The 12,500-nt window shown below is 38.9% G+C and overlaps 1 protein-coding gene across 1 annotated transcript in view; it reads right to left on the reverse strand.

Annotated features, from left to right (window-relative positions):
- HHIP (hedgehog interacting protein) overlaps window positions 1–12,295 on the reverse strand; it is a 78,431-nt gene extending 66,136 nt beyond the window's left edge. The window contains exons 1-2 of the mRNA XM_015814520.1: window positions 12,171–12,295; window positions 11,514–11,859 (exon numbers count right to left, since the gene is read on the reverse strand). Of these exons, the coding sequence (XP_015670006.1) occupies window positions 11,514–11,859; window positions 12,171–12,295 (471 nt within the window). The remainder of the gene's footprint in view (window positions 1–11,513; window positions 11,860–12,170) is intronic.
- Between the last annotated feature and the right edge of the window lie 205 nt (window positions 12,296–12,500).

Consider the following 12,500-nt stretch of genomic DNA (forward strand, 5'->3'; position numbering starts at 1 on the left):
GGGGAAAAAATTATTAGCCTTACAAAAACTATTAGCAACAAATTATTAGTGACAAAAATTTTATCTCAGTATTAATTTCCCATTGCCGCATAGGTGTTATGTAAATTAGGCAACAGCTGGCTTTATTCCTGACTCAGTGTCTCCAAAGTGCTTGAGCTGAGCTAGGGGAAGACATGTATTAGCCACAATAATTCCCTGAGTGGAGAATGTAGTGGAAACTGGACAGCAATAGCTGTAATAGCTTTTGTGCTTCCTACAGCTGCATGACTGGGCTGCCCAAAGGAAAAAAGCAGCTGCAACCTGTGGCAGCTGCCAACAGTGGCAGCTGGAACTTTGGATGGTATCAGCATTAGAAAAAGGCTGCGGGAGAAAGAGCGGGAATAACCGGCACTGCCACTCACCACAGAGGAGCCCATTCCCCATTCAACAGTGATGTTTACTATAAGGAAAAAGAGAAAGAGAGGAAGGGGGAAAAGATTTAGGCGAAAATTGAGAACTGCCACAGCAGCCGTCAAAATAGAGATGGAAATTCCGGAACCGGAAGCCATTGCCTACAACAAAATGATGACAACTTAAACATATTTAGGGCTTGCTCCATTCATTTCCAATTTCTTAGAAACCAACCTGATTAAATAACATCACATCACTGTTAGGCAAGTAAATGGAATTGTTTTTGGAAACAGAGCCCAGGTCCCATTCTACTCTTCTTTCAGCCCAATCCTACTTTAAACAAATTTTGAACCTAAAGGTATGGAATTTTTTTTCCCAGTTTTCATATTGCTTTTCAAGAATACTACTGACAAACTAGATAACTACTATAATTCTTGTTATAACCTCTCTTTTGTTCAAAATATATTGACAAGCTGGATGTGACATAAAAATGTATCAGGTGGGAGTGTCATTTGGAAGTGCTTGCATTGGCAGTTGCTGTTTTTATCTCACTGAGAACTGTATACAGATAGTCCTAGACTTACAACCATTTGTTTAGTGACCATTCAAAGTTACAACGGCCCTGAAAATGGTGAACAGTTTTCACATTTACAACCACTGCAGGATTGCATGGTCACGTGATCAAAATTCGAATGCTTGACAACTGGCATGTATTTATGGGGGTTGCAGCGTCATCGGGTCATGTGATCACCCTCTGTAACCCAGCTGGTTTCCAATAAGTAAAGCCAATGGGGAAAGCAAGGTTCACTTAAAGCCTCATGAGTCACTTAACAATTGAAGTGATTCATTTAACATCTGTGGCAATAAAGATCATAAAATGGGGTACAACTTCATGCTTAGCAACACAAATTTTGGGTTCAATTGTGGTCATAAGTCGAAGTCTACTTATATACATTTTAAAGTTATTTTTGAGGTAGTTTGTGCTGGTTTCTAATTATTGTTAGCCAACAGTCAGTTGTTTGAAATGGGTGGCCATATTTGTTTTCATTATTTAATGATGCAGTGTTGTGATTTTTCAAAAACTTGCACCAATACATTTCTCTAAAAATATATGTGTAAAAAATTGAGTCTGGGAGAGATAGAGACAGAAAGAAAAACAATTGAGCTAAAGTGAAAAAGTGAATTAACTCACTTCGAATTTTGATGTGTTCCTTAATTGTAAAACACTTACTGCTAAATGAAACCAAATTTTCTTGAAAGGTAATATAGCTTCTGAAAAAAATTAGAAACCATACTAAAACATCAGTCTTAAAATTGAGTTTCTTAAAAAAAAAACGCACTTCGCATGCACATTATATTTTATTCAATATCTGAATAATATACAGTATAATTCAATATATATTTTATTTGAGGGGTCCTTGGTGCTCTCTGAGCTTGGCTGCAAGAAAACAATCAATGTCAGAGAGCACCAAGGACACCGCATCCTGAACTACAATCCTGAACTACAAATAGTCCCCTTCATTGATATTTTAGTTATTTTTCCTCTCTATATACTTACAACATATTTTGGGTTTTGTATTATTTAAAGCAGGGTGAAATGTCCATTTTTCTATTATATAAGAGTTTTTAAACATTTAAACTGTTCATTAACTAGTTTTAATGAGTTTTACACAACACTAAAGGAGTGTACTAATCTTATAGTAGAAAAGGAAATAGCATACTCTTATTTTTTATGTTATAAACTTAATAATCTTGGAAATTTGCACAAGATATTTCATAATAATTGATTTATGCATGCATACTTATACTAATTATACTTTTTCCTTCCAAAACATAATGGATAGCATTCCAGCTGTTTTCTGCATTCTAATGTTGTAACCAAGAATTAATTTGATATTCAACACCTATTAACTTTATTCAGACCATGGAATATGAGAGATATGTGTGATGATTTAAATTTGTAATTATTAATGAATACTTCTGGCAAATGTATAAACTTTTTTTTTCTATATTACTCCATTCATTCTGCTCAATTAATTGCTTTCTTTGCCAATTCCAGCACTATTAATTCAGTTATATCTTTTGAAATCTATATGTATAGTTTCCTGAATCTTCTGACATACTGCAGTTCTACAACATATTTTGACCATCATGTTTTATTGGTTTGATGGTAATCATATAATAGTTATCTTCAAAGTAGATCAGAGGATGATTTAATTGTGTTATGTAATTAGTTTGTGATTTTAATACATTTAAACTAATGAAATGTACTGAAAGTATTATGACTGCTTTGATATTGGAATATCAATTTAATTATTAGGCATTCAGCTTTATATTCCATATTTGTAAACTACTATACCTTCAAACAATTATATTACATTTTTCTTTGACTGCATCACATGTATTCTGTAGCTGAAATAAAGCTGAATAATTCAAGTAACAAGTTCAAAAATAATGGGTAAAATAAACAGAATAGTGCTTAACGTGTTTAGAATTTAGCAGATTTAATTCCAACTGTGGCAATGGGAATATCACCTAGATTTGTAATCTCTAAGCAAGCTTTAGCACAGTGGTTCTCAACCTTTTTAATGCCGCGACCCCAACCGGTCGTAAGTCGAGGACTAAACCGGTCGTAAGTCGAGGACTACCCAACCGGTCGTAAGTCGAGGACTTTCCCTGCCCGGGAGCGCCGCACATGCGTGGTTCCGCCCCCTGCGCCGGCCGAGGCGTAGCTGGCAAGCAGCAGAGACAGAGCAGGCCGACCACCAGCTGGCCCAGCCCAAGGGAGGTAAGGCACCCCCTGGAAAAGGGGAAAAAATGGCGGACAAAAAAAATGGCGGACAGCCTTGCTTGGCGACCCCCATGAAATGGTCGATCAACCCCAAATGGGGTCCCGACCCACAGGTTGAGAACCACTGCTTTAGCATAATGGATCTTCATCATTAAAGTAATTTTACACTTAAAAATGGCGCACGCGCGCACACACGCACACACACACACACACAGAGAGAGAGAGAGAGAGAGAGAGAGAGAGACAGAGAGAGAGACTCCCCCCCAAATGTGCATGGTGAGCTGCTTTCTGAACTTTTGTTTCAGCATCATATACTGCAACTGTTAGTTTTAAAATGAGTGATTTTGCTACAATCTTTGCTACAATTTTCAGCCTTGAATAGGAAGCAACTGACAGAATCATATGATAAGGTCACACTGCTCAAAGGGTGGCCAATTCTGCCCTAAAAACTAGCCTAATGGCCATGAATATCTCACAGATCTTGAATAGCAGATAATGTTATCTACCAGTCTTTGTTTTTGACATGTTTTAGAGCCAAGGTAATTTAAAGAGAGAAGCAACCTGGAACTAAAGAGAAACTTCCTGACAGTGAGGACAATCAACCAGTGGAACAGTTTACCCCCAGAAATTATGGGCACTCCATCAAATTTTTAAGAGGAGACTGGACACTCACCTGTCTGAGACAGTGTAGGTTCTCCTGCTTGAGCAGGGGGCTGGATTAGAAGACCTCCAAAGTCCCTTCCACCTCTATTCTATTCTACTTTAGGAATGATCAAATATTTTTATGTTAAGCAAAATAGTACACATTCTCTTTTGAGAAGACATTGCAGTGTCTTATTATAGAGTTGGCAAAGCTGCAGTGCTTTAATAGTGGAAACCTTTTTCTGGCAAATCAGATGTGATGAGTTTTACCTTTAAAGTCTTACAAAGAGTAAGAATGTCCTAACAAGAGTCTGCCAAATCCCTGTTAAAATAGACAGAAAAGATAAATGAAGAATAAACATAGAAATGATTGAAGGTAGAAAAGAAATATGGAATTTTTGACTTCTTCCATAACACAAAATACTCCTGATGATAGCTTCTGATTGGACTGTTATGATGCAAAGTGTCCAGCTGACATCCAATCTGGTTTACTGTCCTCTGAATAGGTGTGTACTGGAAGAGAATACTTCGGTTTCTTAAAAAGAGATTCTACTTTATGGGTACACAATTATTTCCTTATTCCTGTTTTGAAATTGTAAGGAAAGTTTAGTCCATTTGTTCGAACGTTCTGCTCCATGCAGAATATAGCAAGTAAGTTGATGTTCAGTCTTGGCTTGAAAATCTCCAAGGTGAAATATCACCTTCTGGAATTGATTATCAATGTCAAATTGTTCTTGTCAATGTGTTTTTTTCTTAATGTTCTGCAGTGTTCTCCTATTTTGTAAATTGTAGAGTAGACACAGTAAATTGCAGTAGACAAAATACAATTTGTTTTGTAAATTGTAGAGTAGACTTGCTTTCTGGTTAGAAATACGTTTCATTTATATCACTAGCCTCTATTTCAAACATGTATCTTATGGGAAGAATGTAATTATGTATTTCAGAAAAATAGTCAAATTTCATTATATTATCAGAAAATAAAAACTGGTTCACAATCACAATTTTAAGAAGAGACTGGACAACCATTTGTCTGAAATGGTATAGGGTTGGACTAGAAGACCTCCAAGGCCCTTTACAACTTTATTATTATTATTATTACTATTATTATTATTATTGTTGTTGTTGTTGAAAAAAACTTGCACAAAACAGTTTTATGTAGCAGATGATTAAAAGATAAAATTATTTCAAAAATGCATAGTAAATTCATTGAAATTACATTTTGTAAAGCTAGAAATGGTACCAGGAAGAGGGCAACTAAAATTATTGTGGTACTCCCCTACGATGAGTTTACATTATTTGATAGATTTCTAGCTTAGAAAAAAGAGTGAGCAAATAGCACCTATAACATATTTATAAAATTACATCTAAACAGTGCAAGGGAAAAGAGATAAGGAATTCTCACTCTCTCAGAAAATTATCATTTAGAATCATAATCATAAGCTGCTAAATAATAGAAAATTCAGGGATCTTCTAGGAAAGAAGACTTTTTTTAAAAAAAACAAACCAATTAAGTTGGAATATTGAAGTTTGGAGATTTTTGGGGGGTCATTTTACCTATCTGGAAACTGTGGTATTTGTTCATACAGAATGTAATGATGCCTACCAACTTTGATAATTTCAACAGGACTTAGGCAGATTAATCTTACAGTAGTTGATGGCAATTCTATTTGATCTCTAACACAAGAAACAGTATGTTCTTGACACCTGCATTAGGACAAAGAAATAGGAAAATTCTACTGTTACTTTTGGGTTTCCTTATCGGTTTCCCAAAAACATAGAGTGGACTACAGACTGTTTGGTCTGATCCAGCTCTTTTTATGTTCTTATCTAAATATCAGAGGCAAGAACTTTTGGCATCCTAAATTTCCTTTGTTTGCCTATAGCAGGGGTGTCAAATTCGCCGTGTCACATGATGTGTCTCGATGTATCATGACTTTTTTCCCCTTGCCAGAGCTGGGATGGGCAGGGCTTCCATGTGATGCATCTGGCCCACGGGTCAGCAGTTCGACACCTCTGGCCTATAGCAATGTTTTTCAACCTTGGCAACTTTAAAAATGTGTAGACTTCATCTCCAAGAATTCCTCAATCAGCATGTTGGCTGAGAAATTTTGGGAGTTCGTCCACACTTCTTAAAAGTGCCAAGTTTGTGAAACACTGGCCTATAAAGTTGGGCTGATCATAAGGATACACACAGGGAAATATTTCTTGGCTGGGCAGACTACTACCCTCAATGACCCGCAGCTTTAGAAATGCCACAAAATCTCCCATCTTGTGTCCTGATGCATAGTCAAACAAATGGAAGAGAGTCTACAGTCTATTGGATGGCTCTGAATGGTTTGAGAAATGAAAATCAAATGTGTGCTAGATAAGTCTTCCTGAAATATGGAAATGTTTCTACAGGAAGACCCCATTTTTTTTAATCTAGGTGTCATATGTATAATTAACATTGCTGTCACATTATAGAATTACTCTATGTGAGCTCAGCTGCTCATATGGCTACCTTCCAAGATATCAGACTATCTAACTCACCATTATCTACTGTAGCTGAAAGAAATAAATGTCCTAATGTCTTTTCAAACATACTTTACCATCAGGTCTACAATAAGTCCACACAGAGCTGATGAGAGTATAGATCTATGGGCAGGTCATGTCATCCATATGTTGGAAAAGCACATACCTAAAGAGCTCCTTCTGCTGGAAGATGCTTACATGGAGGACAGAAGAAATGGTACAAAGAACCATTAAAGGGCTCCCTGAGGTTACTGCGAAATGCTGTAAATAATCTCCCTACCTGGTGTGGCCTCATCCATAAGGGCTGTCAAACTTATGAAGCAATGCATACTGCTGAAACACAGCATAAGCCTGAGCTAGGTAAGACCAGAGTCACTAGTGGAACAACTGCAGTGGCTATACATGTCTGTCGAACTGTGAAGAACATTCAGTGCCCAAAGTGGTCTGATCAGTCATCTTCGGACACAACCCATCTAGTCTTAACATAATTTTTAAATAATGGTGTTGAGGTCTTCACTGATGATGACAGAATAGATATCAGGTACTGAACCTGGCAATTTTGCACACAAAAGCCTGCTCTCGATTAATTTTCACAATATGGATCTGTTAACTGAGATATTTTAAACTGAAGATCAGCCTGAGCTTTGGAAAATGTTTGCTCATATGCAGTACATAATGTTCTGTTCTTGGCTTTACTAACTGGCAAAAAATAATAATAATGTACTGGACATGAATAAATGGATTAATTGCTTCAAAAGCACCAATAAATTCAAATTCATTTTAATAATAAGTATGTCTTGAAGCTAAAAATTTGTGCTAATTGTTTGCTGTTTTCAAAAGTAATATGTAAAATTATAAAATCATATTGATTTATACTTTTGCAACATCCATTCTAATTATTAGGTCTATTTTATGACATATCTTAATTTATTCATTAACTTTTACACGAAGACAGATAAAAAATGGCAGTTATTGAAAGATTTGGCATGGCAATAGGTTAATAGCAAAAAAACACAATGGACACAGATTAACATAGTTTCTGCATATGAAATCTGGGTTCAAGTAGGGAAGTGATGTTTGAGATTGGGGGAAGGGAAAAGTTCAAATCTTTAAGTTCAAGCTTTAATATTAATCAGTATTTGAAACTTGAAACTAACTTCTTTTAACTGCAAGATTATTTATCTGCTAGTTTGAACATAAACTTCATTGGGACTATAGTGCTAGATTATGTCATTAAGGAGTTCAGTTTCATTTTTAGGACAATAATAAATAGATCATTGTACTAAGGCAGCTGTTAAAGGGACCCCAAGATGAGTTATTTGTTTAGTTGGATGTGCCCAACAATAGCTTTTGTTTAAGAAAGAATTAGACAAAACAATTGCAATCTTAAAAGGGCACACTTGAAAACAATTACTTTTCATTCATTTCACAAGAGCCCCAGTTGTGAAATCATCTAAGATAGAGAAAAACCACTATGCTTGACAGTCTGCAAGCAAACTTTAAACCACACACAAAATATTAAAATGTATGGTTTGCTGATGAGATTAGTGAATTAAATTAAAAGAAAGAATAAAATGTCAATGATATCATTACAAAAGAGAAGATTGTCATTTCATTTCTGTGCATTAAAATATGTTCTCTGTTTCATCTTTGTGATTCTTAAGAGACTGGCTATGTTTCTCTTAGCAATCATTAATTTTGATAATAAAATTTGTCAGCCAAAAGGCTGACAAATGTAATCTTAATTTTGGAGGTTCTTTGTAATTAAAGTAATTGCTGAACACATTCCCTTGCTTTAACTCTGCCAAAACACCTTTCCTTAGAATATTTATTTGCCTATTTATTTGTTTGTATCCCATCTTTATTATTTTTACAAATAACTCAAGGTGACAGGCATATCCAACACACCTTCCTCCTACAACAATAACCCTGTGAGGTGGGTTGGGCTGAGAGAGAGAGTGACTGACCCAAAGTCATCCAGCTGACTTTCATGGTTAAGGTGACACTTGAACTCATCACCTCCCACTTTCTATCCTAGTACCTTCACCACTATACCAAACACATATATGCTGTGTCACTTCAAACATATTAATGTAGTTTTTTGATTCCTTCCAGATTACCCTGTTCAGGATTTGATGTCTTTAAATTGGATGCATTTTGAATGAAAAGTCATGTGCCCCAGTTGTCTAATGAACAAGAAATGATTAAAAAAAAAAAAAAACCAAACAAATCCCACATGCATCTATTAGAAAACTTTATGTGGGAGCTAGTTCTATTGAACTCCAAATACTGATCTTAAACCCTACTGCAATTGAAGTAAATTACTTATGTATGAACAGGATTGCACTGTATTCATCCTTACTGTCACTGAAATATAAAGTATGTACTTTCGTTTTTCTGTTTGTAAAAATAAGCAGTCTTTTAAAAATACAATTGCAATTATTTGGTGCATTCTCTCTCTCCTCTATGGTAAAGCTTATGTCTTCCAATTAAATGCATTGTTAAAATGTCACAAATGTGAAAAATGCTAGAAAAACAAATAAGACTTAGAGATCAAATGTCATAACTGTCACAAATTAATAACTCCTAGCAATTCAGGAATTGTTTAAAATCAGTCTCACTGTTACTTCATCACATAAATACAACTTTTTATTTCAAAATTCTCCAGTGAGTTCAAATAGTAGATGTTGTGCTACTGCTGCAGTGGCTAACTGTCAGTGATGCTAACTGGGCAGATTAAAGACATTTTCCTTCCCAGCTTGGCTTGGACATTTGTGGGTTTCAGTTAGAACCTTTAGAAAATTATCTGAATGCCGTTAGTGTGCAGTTAATGTGATTACCACACAGGAGCTTGCTGACACTACCTCTGGCCAAACATGAGGAGAAAATATCCATCCAAGCTCCTGTTGCATCTGTTAAGAATAGAGTTTGATTCGCTGAAACCCTGCAGCAAAGGCAGCTCTCACCCATCTGGGAGTGGAGGCAGTAGGACAAATGCTCCCTCAAAAGGCATGAACATTTGGACAGAGCTGGGGACTGAAGGAGAATGATGTTCTCCAGTTTCACCCATTACTGAACCAACCAACAAACACAATGGTGTTGTTGTTATTCTTTTGCCATAAGCAACAGGACTCTGTGTGTGGGCAGCAGTTTAGTGGGGAGGAGGATAAGTCGACCCCTTTTTGTCCTATTGATTTTTTCCCCTATTTGCATGACTTGAGCAAATTAAATGATGCAATATGGCTTTTTGTTACAAAACAAAGTGAGAGATACCACCCAGACACATATGTTGATTCGTAGAAGCTGTTTACATGAGAATGGGGTGAAATCTACCGTGAACTGAGCATAAAAATTCGATTCAGCCTGGGTATTTTTTTTTTAATTGTGCTTGGGCCAGAAAGACTGAAGCACAAGTTTTCCAAGCCACTCTCAGACCTTGACAACTGCAGTGTTGTAACAGAGGAATTCTTAATTAAACTAAATGCTGGAGGGGGGGGGAGAGGGAGGGCAATGAGAAAGACACCTGATTGTTTGTTTCACGTGCAGTGATTCTCAATGACATTTATTCATCCCATTTCCCTCCCTAGCTTCAGTTTTGCACGTTGCACTCCTGATCAAAACAATAGGCTGCAAAACTTATAACATCCACATGCTAAAAGGCAGTGAATTGCGGCCCCATTAAGAAGCAGACTATCTTCTTATTCTAAAATAGCTAGATTGTCATTCCACATCACATTTCCAATAAAAGTTACACATTAATGCTCTTTTCTCAAGTCAATGAAATATTTATAGATAGAGAGTTCTGAAGCATAAGAGTCAATGTATTCAACATTTCGCTCTTGGTAAAACTAATGTCAACCACTGCACATATGATATTATCCTATACCGACTTGCTGTGAACAAGTTCATGGAATCATCCTGTTCTCTCAAGTTTCTCTCCAGAGGAGCCTGAGTTAATTACTGGAGGACCTGAAAGGATCATAAAAGTTTTGCAGTATCCTGGCATCATCTGCTCTCCCAGTCACTATCTGCTGTCTTAAGTTTCCTGCCCAAACATGTGGACAAACTGTGAACACTTTTCTAGCTTCAGGGGGAAAAAACAACTATCACCACCTTAATTTACAATTCATCACTATCATGGCATGCCAAATGAGTCCAAGAAAATCCACTAATCCTTCTTGACAGATTCCTCCATCTGCAACATCTTCTTTTCAGCTATGGTCCAAATTGTACCTGTTTCTACTTTATTCATGAATTCATTTCTGCATTTGCTCCTATTTGTTAGCTGAAATTCTCAGAAGGATGTTTCTATTCCTTTCCTTTGCTGGTTTCTTATCTCAAAATTTGTCTTTTAAAATAAATACATAAACCTTGCTGTCTTCATAACATATTGCTTCCCTCCTCCTCTTCCATGGATGTTTGGAATCCCCTGAGCACCTGGCTAGTAATGGCAGAGGTAAAATAGATTGTTTAGTGTATGCAGGGTTTATTCTGTTGCCTAATTATTCTTCAGCATTTAGAATGCATCCTCCTTCTAATTGTGAAGGTCAGTAATAACTACTACTACTCATAACCCACTTGACATAATTTGCCCAGGTGGAACAAAGATACAGGATGCTGCAGTTAGATTCAACACAAAGAAACATTTAAAATTAACCCCATTTGGTAAGAAACACCCCAAACTGGATTACACCAATGCCAAAAGTGCAACACCTAGAAGGAACAGCATTTTCCCATACTGCTTCACTATGTTCAGTGAAGTCTATTGTTCAGTCAGCTTTTCCTCAATCTAGAGCCTTTCATGGGTAATAGATAACAGCTCCAACCATTCTCACCCAGGGTCACAAGGGTATTTAGAAACAGTGCCACCGTAATCCAAGGAAGGAACCCCACAAGGAACACTTCTCAATCCACAACTTCCAACAGTCAATGAAGTGGCCTTCCAGTCCAGCACAACTCAGAACCTAGCAAAGATGATTTATTACCTTCTTCTATCCCTCCTGAAACCACTCTCCAAGCACTGTTAAGTGATGCCTGTGAGTTCCACCTCTTGTTCTCAATTGGTTGTCCTCCCTCTCCCAAATCATTAGAACCCTAGATCCAAAGATCGGTTTCTGGTAAACCTTGGCATGCCCCTTCGGTCTCTCACCCAACCCTATCCAACCCAACTGGAGCCTACCTTGTTGCTCTCTATCTGGAGCAATCCTTGCCTCTCAGCCCTGGAGCAGCAGGACAGGCGGGGGTAGAATCCCTGGCAGAGCAGCTCCCCTCTGTTGGGGGGCTCCAGGAGCATCAGCCTCCTATCGCGCTTTTTGAGGCGTCTGGGGGGGCTGCCATTCAAGCACCTTCTCCTCTTGGCCGGGGTCTCGCCAAACTTGGTTTCCCCTTCAAAGGAGCAGAGGACCAGGGCCACCAAGAGCAGCTTCCACGGGAGCATCTTCAGCCCCACCACGCCGCTGGGGAAAACTTCAAGCGCCGGCTGGCGTGACCCAATCCCAAGGCAATCCAAGGCGAGGCAAGGCTTTCTTTTGGGAAACCTCGGGAGTTTGTGTTTTGTTTATACGAGAGGTCGATTCCCAAGGCGAATGAGAGGCCCGACAGCGGAGGGACGGGCAGCGAGCAAAACTCCGCGGGCCACCAGACAGACAGGCGCACGCCCCAAGCTGAGCAAAGGGAAGAAGATGCTGAGCCTCGACGCGGGGCGTTTGCGCCACTTGACAAGAGCGGCCGCAGGTTTAACAGGCGCTCCTGCGGCGCCCAAGCGCGGAGCGTAAACTTCTCCGGGCTGAGGATTCTCCGCGCGGGCGGCCGAAGCGAAGGAGGCGACGGGGGAGACGGCAGCCGCAAGTCCCTTTTCGGTGTTCCATATAAACGAAGCCGCCGTTCTAAGAGGACAGCCTGCCGGGCGTGATGCCTCCTCTGCTGCTGCCGGCGGGAGCTGGAGCTCACTAGGGCTCTCATGTTTCGCTCCCTCTTTTCTTCTTCTTTTTAAGCAGCGCGCGGGGAGGTGCTGCCACCGCGCGCCCCTACACGTCACCGAGGAAGGGATTCGCGGGGATACGACGGAGAGGAGCGTCCGAGCACGCGCGGCGGCGCGAGAGGGCGCGAAGAAGGGGAAGGCGCGGCGGGGAGTCGCCGTCGCTGCGGCGAAAGACGGCGCGTGCGC

Source organism: Protobothrops mucrosquamatus, unplaced genomic scaffold, assembly GCF_001527695.2.
Source record: "Protobothrops mucrosquamatus isolate PMUCROS unplaced genomic scaffold, P.Mucros_1.0 scaffold259, whole genome shotgun sequence".
Classification (NCBI taxonomy): domain Eukaryota; kingdom Metazoa; phylum Chordata; class Lepidosauria; order Squamata; family Viperidae; genus Protobothrops; species Protobothrops mucrosquamatus.